A 19703-nucleotide genomic window follows, 5' to 3' on the forward strand; every position below is an offset into this window, starting at 1 on the left:
GGCCTCCTGACCCCTTGGGCTCCTGGGCCTGTGCCTGGTAAACCCGTTCAGTCATCTATGCTCGCAGTATACGTCTATTCTTTAAACTTGACTTATTTGTGGTATGTGTGTATAATTTAACCAAAGTGCAACACACTAGCCAACACCTTTCAGACTTGGGGTGAATTTATCTTTACCTTGAAGTGTAGATTGCAGCTTTGACCACTGGATGGCGTCGATGATACAGGATACTTTTGCGGAAAACGCGGAAATGTTCTTAAATTGTTCCAACGGAGTTTCCGTAGAAGAAACCTGCTACTCTGTTGTGAGACAATTTTCAAGCTAGCTATCCTCACACTGTTGTTACGCTACTCTTACAAGGTAAACGAATTAATTTCACGTTTCATGAGATGTCATAGGGTTAAATTCATTAATAATACATCGTCAGTGGTCATGCTTTGACGCCGGCCAGCGAACATCTGTCTTTGGTAGCCCCGGTAGCTAGTTTTGGTAACTGCTAACCCTGCTAGCTAAGTTAAGAAGGCAAGCTGTCATTTGTCTGTTGTACCCACAGACTATATATAAGACTGTGGTTTTACCCTGTATAGTTCAGACTTACGCGTGGCTTCCGAGCTTTAGCTACAGTTAGCTGCACTGTTTGACCGGCTAGTTTTTGGCATTTAGGTTATATTGACTAGCTGTGAGCTAGCAAAGCTGAGACGTTTACTTGATAATTTGACGTTTTGTCCTGTTGTGTGACCGCAGGGCTTGTGTGATGGTTTTGACTCAAAGATGACCTGCAGCCTGAGCGTATGACCGATAGAAAATCTTCCACTTAGCAGGTCCAATTGAGATAAGTCTTAGTTTTGTCAGACTTCAATCGAAGCAAATTTGGGTGCGCTTGGTTTATCAGGGACAAATTCTTTTATGTTACAGGTTCCACACAAGGTGACACATGCTTTCTGATGAGCTTGACTCCAAACCAGAGGTAACTGGAAGATTCTGCTGTTAAAGGTAACATTGAATAAGACAAGGGCTTCAATTCCTGATACCAGTCTCCCTGTATGTTTCTCCTCTCAGCTGCTGGTGCAGTTTGTACAGAACGCATCCATCCCGTTGGTGCAGGGTTTGGAGGACTCAGAGTCCAAACACTCCTGTCTGCCTCTACTGGCTCCAGCTGAGAGCTCACTGTGCAGCCCACTGGAGCTCACAGGTCAGCACCTGCTCACTGTTACAAGCTCCTGTCATTCTCTGTATATGTGAAAATACCAGCTTACTTATTTTAATTCACACAGTGTCACTGTCACATATCTGTAGTAGAACCTTAGTCAACATTTGATGCCTTCACTGTCAAGACAGCCTAATAAACAAGGGTTAGGATTTGTAAATAAAAAAAGCAAATACAGTAATCTCTGCTTCATCTCTATCTGTTTAACTGAAGAGGAAAATTTGACCCTAACTATGGCATATACTTACTTTAAAAACCAATAACATATTCAATAAAAAACTTAAAACTAGCAAAAGGTTGTTCAGTCAGACAGCAGAACACAATTCAAATGTCTATAGTGAGGGAAGGCTATGTGTTGGTCATGTAGTTACTCAGGCCTCTCAAACTCTAAATAGTGGAGCAGAATTGTAAGAAAATAAAGTAAATAAATACAATTACTTAAAAAAAAAAGTTTGTATAGGAAATCCACATTCCAGAATTTTTAAATCATCATCTGGATCTAAATCTGCTTCACAATACACAAAGCAAAAGACAGCATTTTAATATATGTACTGTTGATACATTTCAAGTAAGTAAAACCCTGGATCTGAGAGCCTGCACCTGCTCCTTAATGTATACAGTTTGCCACTGTATAACAGCTCTGTGACTCTTCCTCTTTCAACAAGATCTCCATTCCCTTGTGGTTTGGATCAGTGCTGCATTGCTTTCAATCCTGTATTATTAAAGTAAACTCTGATCAGCTTCATCTCACACTGGCCTGCTTAAGATGGCTTCAGGTTTTCCAAGTGATCCTGTGGACTGATTGATTCCTCTTATGATAAATGTGGTATGATTTGTTTGTGTGTGTGATTTCCTGTTTTAATGGGTCTCAAAAATCAATATTGTGTTTATTAGATGTACTATTTTATATTAAAGGTGCCCTGAGGATTTTTCTTAAAGCAAACACAGACATTTATACTTGCAAAATGCATTTTGTGTATCTATGAGGCCTAACTAAATTGTAAAGGCATTTTTGCTCTCATTACATTTTCAAAAGCCATTTAGCAAATATTTTGGAATCTGCATTGTTTACGGTATATCTATATTTACAGATTTTTGCAGGAATGTGAATCATGTCATCTGTTTGTGCATCCTAATAAGTGTGGCAGAACAAAAGATATAAACAAAACATGAACCAGCTCATAAATGTGGCTCCTTAGAATTATTAATGGTCAGAATTTCCCACAGGGCACCCCCATCACTTGGGGAATTGTTTGCAAATGTGGATTGCTTTGGTCAAAATCTAACAAACACTGATTTCCTCCTCAGATGGAGCCCTGAGCCATGAGCCTCAGAGTTCTCCCTCACTGTCCGAGTTTGGAGGTGTGTCAGAGCGGAGCCCTTTAGTGGTCCAGGCACACTCTCACCCACGGGCCTCACCCAGCCCTCCACCCATCCTCCATGACTTACAACAGTCAGACAGCACGTCGTACGTCCTGCTGAACCTTGCAAAAGGTAAAGAAACACCAATCTGCCAACATATACCAGCGCCAGCCAGCGCCCGACAATTACCAAACTGCAATATTTAGTGAATAATCATGATAACATTTGAGTGCTTACATTTGCATTCTGGTATGAAACAAAGCTGTAGCATCTGTATTAAGAAAAAAAGAAAAAACTTTCCTCTTGTTACATAGTTATCTAGCCTAATTATAGTAGAAGCAAGATAACAGGCAGTTTTCCTTGTGTTCCTTTTTTTAGGTCAAAGTCAGATCAACTGGGAAAAAAAAAAAAAAATCAAATTGATAATGGAAATAATTAGATGTAGCCCTAGTAGAAACCTGACATTATTCCAATGTGATGAGTCACTTCCTGATATATTGTAATAAAACAAAAGTAAGAGTGACAACGTTTTACATTAAAATCTGATCTTGTGTTCATACTTTGTGTCTTGGTCAGCTCTTGATTCTACACACAGCACTAAAAAGAAATAGGGTGACACATTTTCATGGGAAAAAAGTGTGAATTATTTTGGCTGGAGGAAATGATCCTTGGCAAGCACTTTCTCTTGCTGTATCAGCCCTTGGCAGGAGAGTCAAAAAAATAATTTTGGTCTCCTGACATACACCTTTTGTGCAGTGTTCTGTCTGTGACTCTGAGAGAGATGTGAAGGATAGAAAAGACTTTTCAGCAGACAGAATTATTTTCTGTCCATTGTTACATTAAATTCAGATCCTGAATAAAGAGATGTTTTTTTTATTAATATTTGTCTGTCTGTTGGCCACCATTCTCTCAGCCTTTCAGAATAAAGCCATAACATTGAATCCAAAATTGCTGAGCATTATGGGAGGACAATAATGAACTCAGGAATGTGACCTTCAGGGGCTCCCGCCATTGATGATCTTGCAGAATATTGCTTTGGCCTTGAACGTCTTGTTTCATGGTGATTCTCTCTCTGCCTTCTCTTCCCTCCAAGGCATCACAGCCTCCTCAGAGTCCCTGATCTTCGCCGCAGATGGCGCCGGGGAGGATGACGATGAGGGGGTCTCATCAGGGGACTATGGGATAGATGGCAGTGCTCCCTGGTATCTGCGGGTACAGGAGCTTGCACATGACAGCCTGATTGCCGCCACGCGGGCACAGCTTGCGAGAGATGCCAAGGCCAGCCAGGACGCCAGAGCTGCAAGTGTCAGTAATGGTAAAGTCACTCTGTCTCATCAGCACAGGCAGACATGATAATAGAAGTGTTTCAAACTGGAAAGTAAAGGCAAACAGCTTCTTCCTAAGATAATGTCATACTATGTTATGTTACCATTTGTGGATGTGTGCAGTGCCAGGTGTGATAGATACAGCTATCTGTGATGTAATTTCACGTTTTCACGACAAAAATAAGGAAAAAACAATGAAAATATCAAGAAATGAAGCCTGAGTATGGGAACCAGTGCATTTTTGTTGGTAGATCTACTTATGGCAGGCTTCAAAGACTGAAAGAAGAGAAATTAGGTCAGGGATGAGATGAAAATGTAGTGTAATCAGCACTGACTGAAACACTTCTCATCATAAGTCCCTAAATCAAAATGAATTTGTAGTTTCGTCTATATAGATTTACAAGTCTGGTTGCAAATATCCAGTGGAGTTGTAAATGCCACATTATCATGAAACATTGATCACGCTTCAGTACGTATTGGTGTGCTGTGTCTGTGATGATTTAATGTGCATTAAGTAATATGGCTAATGCAGACCTGAGAGAGGGAGAAAGGCTATATGGCTGCAGTTATCAGCAGAGACGGACTCAGGTTAGAGGAGAGGAAAGAGGAGCAGCAGCAGAACAGTAGCCAAAGACAGGATGTGGAAGAAGACAGACAGATGGTCTGGTAATTGAGCAACAGGGAAAATGTAATATGAAGGATAATATGATGGCAGATGATCCTGAATAGTTTGACATTTTGGGAAAATTCCTTTTTGCTTTCTTGCTAAGAGTTAGATGAGAAGATCGATACCACTCTTGTTTCTGTACACTAAATGAAGCTGCAGCCAGCAGCCAGTTAGCTTAGCACAAAGACTAGAAACAGGGGGAAACAGCTAGCCTGGCTCTGTCCAAACAGCACCTCTGAATCTCACAAATTCACACATTTTGTATCTTTAAAAAAAATCTAGCTACCCCTGTCTAAACCCTATAATGACACCATGTTTGAATACAGCTATCAAAGCATTTTTTTAAAAGTATGTTAAAATGTTTGAAATTCCTGTGCACAGAATCTGATGGGTCATAGTAGCACTGGTTTCTAGCTAAGGCCTTATATTTAACCAACTAAAAATGGTGAACTCTTCATCATTGGTTACGCAGATGATAAATGAGCTTCTGCTGTGGAATTTAGGCTGCCCCTTAAAGGCTGTTAAACAAACATTATGTTGATGTTTCCCTCCAATCTCTGCTTTGATTGTTGAGGGTTTTTCATGCCCTCTTCTTGTCTTGCCAAAATGATGTCTTTATCTGTTGCTTACTAGTGATGGCTACCCTCACCTTCACCTTATCTCACTGAGGCCTCTGCTCTGATCTGAGGCAGAGATGTCTTTGCTGCAGCACACAGTTCCATAGCAAGCTGTTGACCCACAGCAGGAGTCAGGACTACATCACAACCCATTTTAACTTCCCTCCACAGGCAGCCTGATAGATAAAGAATTTAGCCATGACATTCAGAGCACTATGACTCCTAGCTACATTTCTGATCTTTGAACCCCCTCTGAGTCGAATTGCAGCTGGAGGTCCCGGTTAAAAAAGTGATGTTAGTGAAGTTTTCTTTCCATGTTATTTGGTCCTAGTTTATTTCCTCTCATCCCCAACTGGTTCTATTTTCCAGCAGATCATCTACTTAAATGCCTCCTTATTGTACGTGCTAGTCTCATCTCAAGACTATCCATGACTTGAAATTGGCATATATATATATATACATTTTGACAAATGGTGTCATCATGTAGCCAAGTTAAGTTCTGCTGCACTATAAAAGGACACATTTTTAGACCTTGTGGCTCCAGCCCCAGATGTCTGTGACATGATCTCTCTTAATCTGAGCTAGTGGACCAGTTAAGAGAGGGCTTAAAATACTTTGTACATTGTTAAATAAAATGTCTGCAGCAAAATGAAATTGGTTTCAGTGTGAGACTGAAACTCTTCTATGTGTGCCACTGTAATATCGCAATTTTTCCTTCAGCAGTGGGGGATCTATTATAGGTGCATTAATGCTGGCATGCTGCAAGCACAATTGGACCTGTTAAAGGCATTCAAAGTGGGGAGTCCAAGCAGGTTAAAAGGGAGTGATTGCATTCAGCTTCGGGTTGTTTTCTTTTGGCTGCGGTTGTTCGGCAGGTCTCAGTCAGTACCCGATGATTAGCTTTTATACAGCCGGGCTCCAGAGGCCGGCCACCTGGCACTCCTGGATTGTTTTTCTGCACAACCCCACTCACTCTCCTCCGGTTGCCTAGGTGACCACACACACGGTTTGACAGCAGATGGGGATAAGCGAGAACTGCCGTCTCGGACCAGCCGCCCCCTCTCCAAGCAGATCCTCCGCTGCTCATTTGAAGGTTGCTGCAGGACGTTCACCTGGCCGGCTCATCTCAAATATCACCTCAAAACACACAGGTAACACATTTACACACACATCAGTGGAAGGTAATGGAATTAGGCAGTGGTCCCAACAAGATGCTGTCGCCAAAGCACCAATATTCAACCCTGTGCAAATCCTGGAATGTGTTGATACATTTTCTAAATTGAAAAAACAATAACTTGATACAAACCATTACACACTGCAGCTACTGTATGTGCAATTTAATGTCAGCTGCTGACTGCTGCCATTTCATCCAACAACTATACCCAGCCCACATGCCTTTACAAGACACCACAAATTTATATAAGCCAGACTGAGTGAGTAGTTAAACCAGTCAGATTCTGACCTTTGTCGTCTTCAAATTTCATATCACAGACTTTTATTGTATAATGCAGGTAGATAGACTAAATACCAATTAAAGTGTTAATCACGCCTTCTTTTCCAGGCTTTTTAGACCAAGCTAGGTTAAACATGAATTAACTTAATGGAGTGATCACAGCTCAGGTAGTGATTCCCACTGGTTATTTGTGGTGGAGGCAGTCAAACAGGAGAAGCAGCTGAGACTTGGATAGAAAAGTGCACTTCTACTGCAGGAGTTCTGTTAACGTCAGTGTAGGAAATCTATTTGCAGTCGCCCCGTCTGACCTTGTGGTGGGCTGTTGCGAATGAAACATGTGCACAGGAGGCACAGAGGCTTGTTTGTTTGGTTATCTTGGCTCCCAGGAACGACCGAATGTTCAGGTGCGGCGCAGAGGGCTGCGGGAAGAGTTTCTACGTGCTGCAGAGGCTGCAGGTTCACATGAGGACTCACAACGGCGAGAAGCCTTTCATCTGCAAGGAGAAGAACTGTGGCAAGAAGTTCACCACAGGCTGGAAACTTAAAGAACCACAGACGCATACACACAGGTGGGGAATCAGGAAGATACCTGTGTATAAAGGCCCAAACACGCTGGAAGCAATAACTGACTCAGGCCATTTGACTCTGCTCATTTAATGCATCCATGGTGCAGTCATGCCTGGAGATTGAAGAGTCAGCAGCACTGGCGCCTCCATTACACTACTGCAATAAGTAACAGTACTCTGTCATATTTTATTTAGGGTGACATTAAGACTTTTGATGGCCCGTTCCACAGTCTCTGTCTGTCTAGGGACCAGTTAGCAGACCAGCTACACAGTACAGTGTTTATATTTTGCCTATATATCTGGAAGAACAGCTTTTTATGAGCTGTAATGGCCACTTATTTTGATGAAATTATATTACATTTTTTTACATTCTTGTGCTTTAGAATAGGTCAGCTGTCACCACAAGTTCTATAAACAAAAAAAAATTTGGGCCTTTGAAATCACTTTCAGCACATTCACATCTGATACTTCAGTCCAATTCTGCCGTAATAAGTTTACTACATTTGGTCTTTATATTATGAAGTTAAACAATGTGTATGTGTGTGTGTGCATGCGCGTGTGGGGTGGGTGGCTGGCTGTTTCCAGGAGAGAAGCCTTTTCTGTGCGAAGCAGATGGTTGTGGGCGATCCTTTGCAGAGTATTCCAGTCTACGAAAACACATGCTCGTACATTCTGGTGAGTGGGACAGTGTACAGCTGCACAGATGAGCACTTTTGTAATTAGTGTGCTACAGATATAGTATTATCAGCGTACACCTTGAAGAGATGCGTTCTCTGTCATTTCAGAAGAGATCACATTATAGTACATTTCCTTGTGTTTGTGTGTGTGTTTCCTAGGTGAGAAGCCTCATCACTGCGGGATCTGTGGGAAGACTTTCTCTCAGTCCGGCAGCAGAAACGTCCACATGAGGAAGAGACACGGAGAGGAGGGGCTCAACAGCGAAAGCAGAGAAACAGGTCTCTTTCTCCCTCTCACGCACATTACTATCTTTTTCTCACACACACACACCCAGTGTGGTAGGTGGATATGCTAATCCTTGGATTATGTAGCTTCAAGCAACCCATACATTTTAAAATGTGCATAGAGATGGTGTGGTCTAAATTACATTTAGGAACATTTCTTAAATTATTAATGACTTATAGCACTTAAAAATTTATCATTCAAATTTTTAATTTTCAGGGCCAGTAGCTGAATTGTTGTAGACTGCTCTTATCTTTGAAAAAGCAGAGACAGCACAACTCTACCACAGAAACATTTATCCTGTTAGGCTTCTTTTGATGGGGTCAAATTGGTCTGAAAAAGTATGTAATTTCCAAGTGAAAATGGCACAGTATTCATGTCTCCAAGCTTCTCTTGCCTTATTTAAATGTCTTTATGCCTTCACCTTACAAATTACTCAGATAAATGGGTGGATACTTGAGTAAATCTTCCACTGCAGCTGTGGGAAATTTACCCGAGTTCACCCCATCTCTATTCTTAGTATCAGTTTCAGTACCTCTTCAGATTAAGAACGTCTTTCAATGAGCTCTTTACGTTCCAACATATGTTCTAATTGTACAAAATCAGCTTAAATTAGTTTTATAGCGTGAAACAATGAGAGTAGACAGCGCATTTGCCTCCTTGTCACATTTCTGTAGCAGTGGGGAAGCACCGCAGCTGAATCACCACAGAGGAAATGCTGCCAAAGCTCTAATTATAAACAGCAGATTTATTCGGGTCAGTCTCCCAGAAGAGGCTGGTCTTTTGTAAAAGCAAAGCAAAGGAAGATGCAGCTTCACAACAGAGGTAGTTTCTGTGTTATTTATACATAACAGAGTTACTGTTTGAATTATTAAATGGACTGTGCTGGAATAACTACATCCCTTAAAAGAATTCACTCAAGGGTCAAAAGGTAACTTAGAAAAGTTAGTAATAATGAGCAGATTTTAGGTTTGAATATTAATTTCTCAGACTTAGAGCTAACATTGGACATCAATGTTGGCTCTAAGTTGTTGGTACCAATAAAGGTGGTGGAATAAGTATGTTGTGTGTCATACTGTCATTTGTACTACTTTTGTGTTGAGATGTGGGAAAAGCACAAGTTTATTGTTTGTTTTCCACCTAACAGGAGAGGCTCTGACACAAAGTAGCCTGCTGGAGGCAGATGGTGAGAATGGAGATAGTATGGTCTCCATGACAACAACTGTGGAACCCATGAATCTTCATCATGCTATGCTGAGATCACCAGGTAGGCGTTTGCACATGTATGACAGAGAAATGATAATACATGCAAAGTGGACAAAATAACAAAACATCTCACAACACGACAGCCCTGCAGTAAACACTCGTTTATCAAAGCTCATAATATTCTGTTAATGTCAGAGGTGCTGAGTCAACTTGTGGTGTTGCTAATGTCCTGTTAAGTTTTTTTTCCCAATCACTGTTTGTGAGACTCAGTGCAGTTTTCCTGTGTTTAGCATTGGTTGCCTTGACTTTGACTTTTTCTTTTGGACTTGAGAACAGTGAACTAACAATGTGCCTCAAGTGACATGTGACTTACACTGCCTTCATAGTCATGATGTAGAATAGTTGCTGCCTTTATTTGTGGCGCATCAGTGGAAAACACTGCAATATTATGTAATGTGGCAAGAAGAAAAGGTCACAAAAATCTTGCTAAACACAGGAGACTTCTTTCAGAACAGTGGTCACTAGTAGACCGTTACTACTACACACTGAAATTCATTTCTTGTGTCATCCTTGATTAGGCCCATTCTGCTGGGTGTAGTGGTTTGACAGTTAAATCTAGGAAGAATTTGCAGGCATTTAATTATAACGTTCCTCTCCTCTTTGAGGCAGGTTGATGAGGTGAATTCAGGAGGGTGAATCTGTACAGCTCAGGGTAGAACAACAGAAGCTGCATCATATGTATACATGTATGTTATTTGACAGGGCATTACTAAAATTTTACTTTTAATATCTTGGGACCATGTTGGAGAATAAATCAAGAAAAAGTGACCAGTGTTCAATGTACACCTCTGACAGCCTCAACCAAATAACAAACAGCTTTACTTAATCGGTATTTACTGCCAGCCTACTGCAATATAAGGTGTTACCACAAGGTCATACTGTCCAAGTACATGCCTACACCACGTTCAGATTATCATCAGCCGTGTGCAAGAAAAAATAATTCAGTTCCTTAGCGAGCCATTTCAGTACTAGTGTATTATGTGCATTAAATATTACTAGTTATCTGAATCCTATTAGACTTTGAATGTTTCTTATGGGCTTGGTATCACAGGGGTTTCTTGTGTGTTCTTCAGTTTTCCTGAATTGCCCTGTCAGCCCTCTTCATTAAAACCAAACCAAAGGGCATAACCATGTGAAAGTTTGCAGAAACTCAAGGACAAATGTTCCAGTGAACAGGTTTTGGCGCGAAAGAGGTGTTTCATCTCATAGTGTATGTGAGCTAGACCTTAATGTAGATCCATACAGGCTGGCTGACATCTTAACTATCAGCAATATTCATATTGGTGGTTTCTCCTCTTTGAACTTGCCTTTGTGTTGGTGTGCCTCCCTCCAGGCTCTGCAGACTCAGTGGTAGTCCTCTCTCAGCCACATGAGCTGGTGACCATGACGACCGAGGGCCATGCATATGGAGAAGATGTGGTGGCGCTGCTGTAGTCTGCCGCGACAAACGTCACACACTGCCTATTTCAGCAGCACTAGACTCACAGTCAACAGTGGACTAAACATAGACATCTATCTGTAAATAGATTAATTAGTGACTTTAACCCCTGTAGATATTTGTAATTAGCAACCAATGATGGTTTTATTTTGACAAGTGTGAAAGGGCAGAGTTTGTACAAACAACCTTTTTCCTCAAGTTTTTGAAAACAACTAGTCCCAAAGAAATGCTGAGACGGGTTTTAGAAGTTTATGATAATATAATGACCATGCATTGTTCTGTGCGTTATCATTGTAAACAGAAGTCTGAGGTCTGTGTTATGGTCTCAAATGAACAGTGAGTGCTACTTATTTTTACCCAAAACTTCAATGGCTAGCATCATTGACTGTCAAATTTAAATGTGCCAGACACATGAATACCCCATTATTCCTATTAGAAATAACAAAACACTTGCCATTAAAAACTGCTAAAGCACAATGTATCATATTGCTGCATGTAAACACTGGTCTTGCACAGCACAACCAGCCTAACAAGCCAGGCCACCATGTTTATCACCCTGAGTAAAACACAGAAACATTTATCTAAAACAAATTGTGTCTCCAGTAATGTTCAGAGCTGCATTAACTGTGTGTGTTATTGGTAACATCTTTCTCTCAAAATATCAACCTCCAGTGCTTCACTTGTTTTCTGAGTAAGGCAAAACATTGCTCATTTACAGCTCAATATATTAACACTTGAGAATAATAGCTTTTAAAAAGAAATTAAGAATTACTCTTGAGGTTAGTTCTGCCCTTATGAAACAAACTGCAGATGTCTGGGGCTGTTAGATAAGGTAGTGCCCATTACTTGTTGTGTTTGTTATTGAGCGCCACCGAAATCAGCAGTGTTTATTCCTCAGTGGATCTTCAGGTTGTGGAAGTGGTCCAGTGTGGCGCCCAGAGCCCAGCTTGCCTCTACATTGTTCACTTTCTTGGTCAACTAGAAAGAGACAAAAATCCAACACCAAATCACTCAAATGCCTTTTGTATTTATTGAAATAAAAAAAGTAACAGAATTTTTGTGTAGATTTTCATTTTTTTTTTCCCATTCACTTTTAATGTCAGAGGACAGGAGCTGTGCTTTTTATTATGAGGTCTGGCGCATTCCTCTTTTTGTGATGTCAGGTGTGACAGAGAGGAGTCAAACATACCTTAGCAATTACTGGATTTGTCATTGCCTCCTTGTCCAGGGGTCAATTAAAATGGCAATAACAAACGCTAAGTGGAAGCTATTTTAAACTCAACCACGCTTGTGTCTTTTATTGTGAGTTAATAGATTATGATTCATACAACTAAATCTGAGCTGCACAACTTTAAACATTTGATTTTATAATGTCTCACGACCTTTTGAAAAATATTGCCTCCTGTCTGTTTCCTCTGAGGCGTCCTTCTAAGCAAGCCCTCAAACCCTGCTGTATAATACTTCCTCACCTGCAGCACAGTGCTCTCCTTGAAGCCAAAGCCATCCTTGAGCAGACAAGTGATGTAGGTCAGGTCCATACACAGGAAAGGGCTGATGGGAGGGTACTTGGTCATCTTATTGCACACTGAGCAGAGAAAAGGGGAAATCATACCTGTTAGGTTGGATAATCAGCCATCTGTATTCTGCTGAGAGGGTGAGGGCAGGATTTCAGATAGCAGTGAAGATATAAGTCCAGACTATTGAGATGCATGCTGTGTCTCAAGAACAGGGAGCTGCACATCTGTCATAGTGACGGTGCACTGCTTTGCCCATCTCACCCTCCTTAGCTCTCTTCTTGAAGTCTCTGACCTCCAGCATCCCTCCTTGGACACCATCTGCAACAGGGGGTGATTGGGGTCATCTTACTCACATTTAAAATGCTATATCATTCATTAGCATCATTCAAGAGCAGATTTACATGCACATTTCCATAATACTGATAATAGAGCTTGTGGCCTTTCAGCATAGACTGGCAGAGGAGAGCAATTTCTCTAATAACTACACACCTATAGCTTGTCAAATCCACTGAGACAGGTGCAGATGACTCACATTTCCCCGCCTCTGTCTAGTATTGAAATGGGTAATAACATCCCTGCTGGCTCTGTATAATTATGTAAGGTGTGTACAAAGGGTGTATGCGTGCATGTGCGCGTACTAACCGATAAGGCCTGCATCCACAGCTCTGTCATAGTAATAGGAGAATGCATAGAAAACATTGCTGTCTTCGAGCTCATATGGCTGATGAATAATGTCCTTCACCACCTTAAGTACTTCCTGATAACAGAGCTTGAATCCTGCATAACCTGGAGGAGAAACAGAGAAAGTGGCGTAAATTATGCATCTTATGTTGGAACAACATTATGAAATGATGCGTAATTCAACTGAGTCCATTTTAATGGGCTTTGCTAACATTACTGCTAATGTGTGGCTGCTGCCACAAAATTCTCTGGCATCTATGTTGCTCAAATCTATCATATGAACTCATATGAACTCATTTACGTCCGACATCTGATAAAATCTTTTGTTTGACCCAAGTGAAAGGATAAATCTGAGGGATGTTTCAAAATGTTATTCCCATAAACAGTGGCTTAGGATTTATTCTTGTGATGGCTGATTATACTTAAACAGGATCTTACCCTCTGGGTCCCCGCTCACATGATATGTTAGCCCTCCAAAACTCCACTCATCCCTGAACTTCTTTGGCAGGCAGGAACTTTTAAAAACCCTCCACTCCAACCCTGTGAGAGCACAGACATGACTTATTTTAATCTCCTAACAGGCTAAACAGCCTCAAACCTGGTCACCATGGTCTAAGACTGACTCAAGAACTCAGATCTTCACTAACAACTGTCTCTGAAGCCCTTCGGTGATTCATCTCAGGGCCCCACTCAAATTATTTATCAGAACAGAGGACTTGATGCACATCCCACAAAAACATGTCTTGTTATATCCTCCTCTCAGAATTTGGAGAAATAGGCAGGAAGGGACAAAAAAACACCAGAGAGAGCACTTGCAGGACTGACTCACTGTTGTGTCTCAGTATCCTTCAGAGACACACTCAAAATGAACACTGACCCACAGCTAATGGTATCAGAGCATCTTTTCTTCATGTAAGAGCACAGTACCTTCTGCACCCAGAGCGCCCAGCGTGGCCAGTCGCGCTGCCATCAGTCCATTTCCCAGGTAACTGGATGAAGTCGAAAGATTGTTATGCAGTTACAAAACCAACCAGGAACAGACTGTGTATATAACAAACAAGTCATTCTGAAAATAGGCCAAACAAATGGTGCCTGACTATTATTCACATCCTAATGACTAAACAGAGAATGGGAGTTTTACTAATTAAAAACAGATCCAAGTGAAGTTACAACAGCAAAGTCGGTGGCATTTCAAACAGAATTAGTCAATACTGGAAGCCACTTTCACTTTAAAAATGGTCAAATATATGAAGATGACCTTTAAAAAAGATTGTATCAGATGTATCAAATGGTAGACTTGCTATGTTTTATAAAGCATGCATTATTATCTGTTACCTGTAAGTGTAAAGTTCATATGTTGAGTTGAAGATGTCAAATCTGGCGACGTAATCAGTAACAGGAACAGTTTCAATGGTTTTCTACAGTGGAATAAGAAGGACATTGCAGGTTACTAATCAACAGTGTTAAATTTAAGATTTAATATTTCAAAGAAAACTATCTGAACATGCAAATAAACAACAGACCTGCAGTTTTGGCAGGAAAGTGATCTGCGTAGATCCTCCTCCCAAATCCAATATTCCCACAGTCTTCTTGGTGTGTGCGTTTAAGTGACCTGAAAACATTTCCTAGTTTAATCCAGCAGCCATAACAGAGAAGCACTAATCAGCTGTACCTTAGATGATATCTTCAAAACGCCTATCTGGCACACATGTGCAACCCAAAAGTATAAAATCCCAACACTGAGCCTGATAAGGATCAGAGCAATCTGCTTCAGGCAAAGAAACTGTACCTGTGTACATTCATCCCGTATTTGAACAAGGATCTATAATAAGACACTATGAAAATTTCAAACACTGGGTTGAATTTGGATATACAGTAGCTGAGCTCAAAAAAACAATACAATCAGGAACAATATTCAGTGTTATGTTGCAGACAGCACTTACCTGTCAGAAAGTTTAGAGATATCCAAGCCAGGATTCCTACGGTTACAAAATTATCAAACAAGCAAACCAAGAAACAGAAAACAGTAATTTTAGGTGGAACGCACAAGTTCATTTTAGAAAAGCTGATGACAAATTTTCACAGCAATTACAATGCTTACAGCATACACAAGTGCATGTGCATGTACGTGAGTAAGAACTGTAATTCTAAGAGCAAGGTTGAAATGCTGACAAATCAATTACACTGTGGCACAACAGACAGTAACATTTTTCATAACATACTGTAATTACAGCCTTTTAGGGACACAACAACTTTGTGGTGGAAAGCAATTTCATTTTCTTAACTGTCATCAAAAAAAAGACAGTAATAATCTACAGCAATTTAGCTAAATGTCTTCAGTAAACATAGATTCCTTATAGAAATGGCACAGCACACTAAAAGTAGGGCAGAAGGACCTGCCACCTACAAAGTGCTGCAGAAAGAACCTGAGTGGCTGTGATAAATGACGAATGTGTTGCTTGTCAGGGCAAAGGGGGGGGGGGGACGTTACCTTCATTTGTGCCATTCATTATGGTGACGCTGTTGTCTGGGACCAAAAAAGGAGATTCATCAAACACATGTTGAACCTGAGGAGGAAGAAAAAGAAGAGAGGAAAGAGAAGACAGAACAGGGTGGAAGGAAAGGGAGAATGAGAGCATGAGAGAGCCAAGCAAAGCAGCAGAGAAATGGCCTTAATGTTATCTACTGTAATGGTAGCTCATCCAGAGGTGCCCTCCGCTTGAAGGGATTAATTAATTCCCTCAGGGGGATTAATAAAGTATCATTTATCTTCCAAGGTGCCCCGGGGCCATCCATTACTATCTTATCCCCTCCGCAAGAGCCATCCACACTAAGCTCACAGCACTCTGATAACAATACTTTTCCTCTTGTCTCTGCACCACCTGCCACAGCACTGAGAATGTTCTTTCCTTTTCCGCCTGCTCCTTCACTGGATAAGAGGTTGCACTTTCCCTTGAAAGTGTCAGACAATGTAGCGCCTAACAACTCCTGTACGATAAGGAACTGTATGCTACTTTACAGGATCTCACTACTGTGTAAACAGTACTCTCAAGATCTCGATCTAATCTCACGTCTTAGCATCAGTGCACTCTTTTACCTGGTCCAGGAGAGCCTGAGCTTTCTCTGCAGCCAGCAGCCGGAGCCCAGCGGTGGCTCTGAGGACCACTGGGGTCCTCTTCCACTCCAGGCGGGGCACAGTCTTCTTGGCCACCTTCAACAGCATCCTCACTGTGTGTCCCGCCTTTCAAAAAAAACCACACACACACACACACACACACAAACAATGCTTGTTACAAAACAGTACAGCGCAGAACTGTCTTAACAACAGCATGACTGCTTAGAGCTGAGAAAACACTTGCTTGAATCTTTTGTCATTTTGCGTTTCTCACTTCCTACTACTTTCATTACCAGTGTGATTCCCTGCAGAGGGAGGCTATTGGCAGTTATTGGCAAATACAATGTAGAGCCAGAGGACCTTTTGTCTTGGGCTCAATATAATTGATTAGATTTGACAATGAACTCACCATTTCAGGGGAGTCAGCATATGCTGACAAACCAGGCTTTATGGAATGGAACATCTCATTGTCCAAAACAGGCAGCTCCTCTAAAAGATACAAGATCCACCCACATCAAATATGCAGCAGCTATTAAAAGCATTAAGAGGTCTAAATCTGCTTAGCATACATATGCAGAATATATCCCCTTATTCAAGATGACGCATGTTGACTTGAATCTGACAAAATAGGATTATAACTAAAAAAGTAAATGAAGTCAAGTATAACCTATGTCCCCTGAAGTACAAATTTACAGGTTTACAGAACTAAGAGGATAGAGGGAAAGCTGAGGAATGGCAAAACAGCTTGTTACCATGAGTTCAGTGTTTCACTGGCCATATAGAATATGGCATCCTTGCTACAGTATATGTATCTATGATTTAAGAAGATTTTCACTCTGGATGCTGATATGATGAAATCAGTTAAAGAGCAGGGGGAAGCAGGTCAGGATAATCTCGAGACAGCAGCATTACCTGAGTCACCCTGGATGAAGGTGTAAACATGGATGCGTGTGCCCGTGCTCCCCGCATCAAACATCACTGCATAGAAGATGCGGCTGTGGTTTGCTGGGCGGCTGAGGCTGGGAAGGATGCTCCCAATGTTGTTGGTCAAGTCCAGAAGAGAGGTCCTGATCTGGGCACGGCTCAGCCCTGAGATGGCGAGCAGCACCAGCAGTAGAAGTGGCACGGTGGGCTTCATCTTCACTCTGGAGAATCAGCAAAAAACAGGAGGTCTGTGACAGTATTATACAAGTATATTACTTAATACAGCAGCTCAAACAGCTGCTGACTAGCACTGGGAGATGTTAAAGAAGCAGAGGCGTAAGAAGCAATCACATTATTTACAGCAGGGCATTTGGCCACACCTCATCAGACTATCTAACCAACCACAGGGACACATCCCAAAAATCTGCCTCTTTACCTGCTGAGTCCTGTAGACCGTTTAGAAAACATCAGGATTTCACCATGTTGGACTTAAATTGGTGGACTTTAATCCTTTGATCTATGATGTTCAATCAATACACGGCAACCCAGGCATGTCTCAACATCTTTCTCCAAAAATGAGATACCTAAAGTGAAGAATTATGATGTCTTATAAGCCTCAGTAAAGCACTGCTCTAAGGAAAACCCCTGCTGAGGCAGTGTCACCCTAGTTACATGGAGAATTAAAGGACTAAAGACATTTTTACTTGAGAATTTCAACTGCTTGTGAAGTTAAATTTCAGTTTAAATTTTCAGGCATTTAACTCATCTGGAGCAAGTTCCAAAAAATATACAAACTTGCTACAACTAGACACACGACCTTATAGTTAAAGGACTGTCTAACAACTAGGCCCCCTGGCTTGGTCCCTTTATTCCTTTATTATTTATTTATCACTGAAAGGTTTTAGAAACTAAGTAGTATCTATAAAGAAGAGTTATTATTATAGATGAACTCCTCAAGGTTTTATTTGCGCACTGTAAAGAGTGCATGCTCCTCTGTGTCTTTAAGATGAGGCTGGATGTTTGTTCATTCAGAGCTACTTTCTGAACGCTCAACATCAAAATACACCAGTCTGCATACATTTACAGAACCTATTGTGTGTGTAAGACACTGCCAAATGTCCTGGGATACTTGGTTTAATCATGAGCTTGTCTTTTGATATTATACCTCTGCATGAATATTCTGGCTATCAATATAAATTTGCCAATAATCATCTGTGGTTTTAAAGTTGGCTGATACCTGATACATGCAGCTGAGACTCACTCAAGGATCTAGTGGCTCTTGAGGATTAGCTCTGGAAGTTTGCTAGGAAAGCCATGAGGCTTTGTTGTTATTGTTTGTTGTTAGGAGGTTAATTACATTTGTTATGTTTTTAAATCATGTAGGTTACACTAGTGCTTTGGGATGGATGCCTCTATGCGGGATCTTTCCAGGGACTGCCTCATGATACTGAATTTTAAACTACCAGATAATGGCAATTTTAGAACTAAAATGAACACTCTTTTAATAAAGCATTAACAGAAACAACCTAGAAAATGTGAGCATAAAATTCTACTGCTGTAGTGTCCATAAAGTTAATAATCCACTGTGTGATGAATTTGAACTTTTGTCAGTGAACAGGAGCAGTATATTTCATCAGCCAGTTTCCTCTGGCTGTATGTGAATGTAGATGAAGAGGCTGACATGTAGTTTGTCCTTACTTCAATCCACAGGTTAGGTACACACAACACTACAGTATTTCTAGGAAACAAACACGAGTACTAGAGGGTAATAGTTTATCTAGTTTATCCAGCCTTTTATAGCTTAGCAGCCGAGAGTATTAACTGCTCGTTAGCCGTTTATGTTTTGAATATCTAGCATTATCGTTAACTTTTTTTAAATGAACGTAACGATAGCCTATGTATCCTCTCGACAGTGAATACTGTCTACCCGTTTTCTTGCCTTGCTAAAAGCATTTACAACACTATCCCAAGACCCAGAAAATACTATGTTGGTGAGTTTATTAACCGGCATTTAGCTTCTCGGTAACCTTAGTTCTCAGTCAACCATGATAGGCACGTTACTTAGCGGCGAAGTTTGACAGCAAGCTAGTTAGCTAACGTTAGCTACCGCGCGGCTTCCTCGAGGAACTCGAAGACAAAATGTCAAAACCACACAGTAATAAAGTAAAATACACAGTACAGAATCTGTGGGTAACTTAATGAATCGTTTTCTAAGCTCTAAACACAGCCGAGGCTCACCATGATGTCCGATTAGCAAACACTCCTCTCACAGCTGACTCCTCGTGACGTCAGGAGCACTGAAAGTTGTTTACAGTCTCGTGCAGGGCTCATCAGTGAAGGTCACAATGAAAGATGCTGACTACAGAGAAGCAGCCCACAGAAAACAATACATAGCTTTTTCTGTCGGTGGTGTCGAATGAGAAAACATTTAGTGGTTAATTTTCTGCCGGCAAGTGCATTATTTCTGATGTTTACTCTTTGCAGCCAGTCAAAACACTAGGATGCTTTCAGCAGCAAAATTATAGGTTGTGCATTGCTGAACCAGAATAAGTCAGGTTCAAACATTATCACCAACATCACATCTGTGGTGCTTATTAAGCATCCT

The 19703-nt window shown here is 41.0% G+C and overlaps 2 protein-coding genes across 3 annotated transcripts; one reads left to right on the forward strand and one right to left on the reverse strand.

Moving 5' to 3' along the window:
- The first annotated feature begins 230 nt into the window (after positions 1 to 230).
- On the forward strand, positions 231 to 11915 carry znf410 (zinc finger protein 410). Its single transcript, XM_018696210.2, is given in 13 exon segments — positions 231 to 360; positions 745 to 821; positions 916 to 967; positions 1060 to 1192; positions 2516 to 2701; positions 3663 to 3884; positions 6170 to 6329; positions 7018 to 7162; positions 7164 to 7200; positions 7783 to 7872; positions 8034 to 8153; positions 9305 to 9424; positions 10757 to 11915. Coding segments are annotated over 11 exon segments (1347 nt in total). The 5' UTR covers positions 231 to 360; positions 745 to 821; positions 916 to 934; the 3' UTR covers positions 10858 to 11915.
- Positions 10978 to 19452, reverse strand: entpd5b (ectonucleoside triphosphate diphosphohydrolase 5b). 2 transcript variants are annotated; one of them, XM_018696213.2, is made up of 14 exons: positions 19337 to 19452; positions 17087 to 17319; positions 16584 to 16663; positions 16157 to 16300; positions 15551 to 15626; positions 15003 to 15038; positions 14583 to 14671; positions 14395 to 14477; positions 13987 to 14048; positions 13498 to 13599; positions 13021 to 13164; positions 12640 to 12696; positions 12331 to 12446; positions 10978 to 11839 (listed from the first exon to the last, which is right to left on the reverse strand). In XM_018696213.2, the coding sequence occupies exons 2-14, from the start codon at positions 17310 to 17312 to the stop codon at positions 11756 to 11758; spliced, it is 1299 nt and encodes a 432-aa protein (XP_018551729.1). In that variant the 5' UTR covers positions 17313 to 17319; positions 19337 to 19452; the 3' UTR covers positions 10978 to 11755. The 2 variants fall into 2 exon arrangements, with proteins under 2 accessions (XP_018551729.1, XP_050927923.1); XM_051071966.1 differs by lacking the exon at positions 15003 to 15038.
- Between the last annotated feature and the right edge of the window lie 251 nt (positions 19453 to 19703).

This window comes from Lates calcarifer, linkage group LG7_1 (assembly GCF_001640805.2).
Source record: "Lates calcarifer isolate ASB-BC8 linkage group LG7_1, TLL_Latcal_v3, whole genome shotgun sequence".
Lineage (NCBI taxonomy): Eukaryota > Metazoa > Chordata > Actinopteri > Centropomidae > Lates > Lates calcarifer.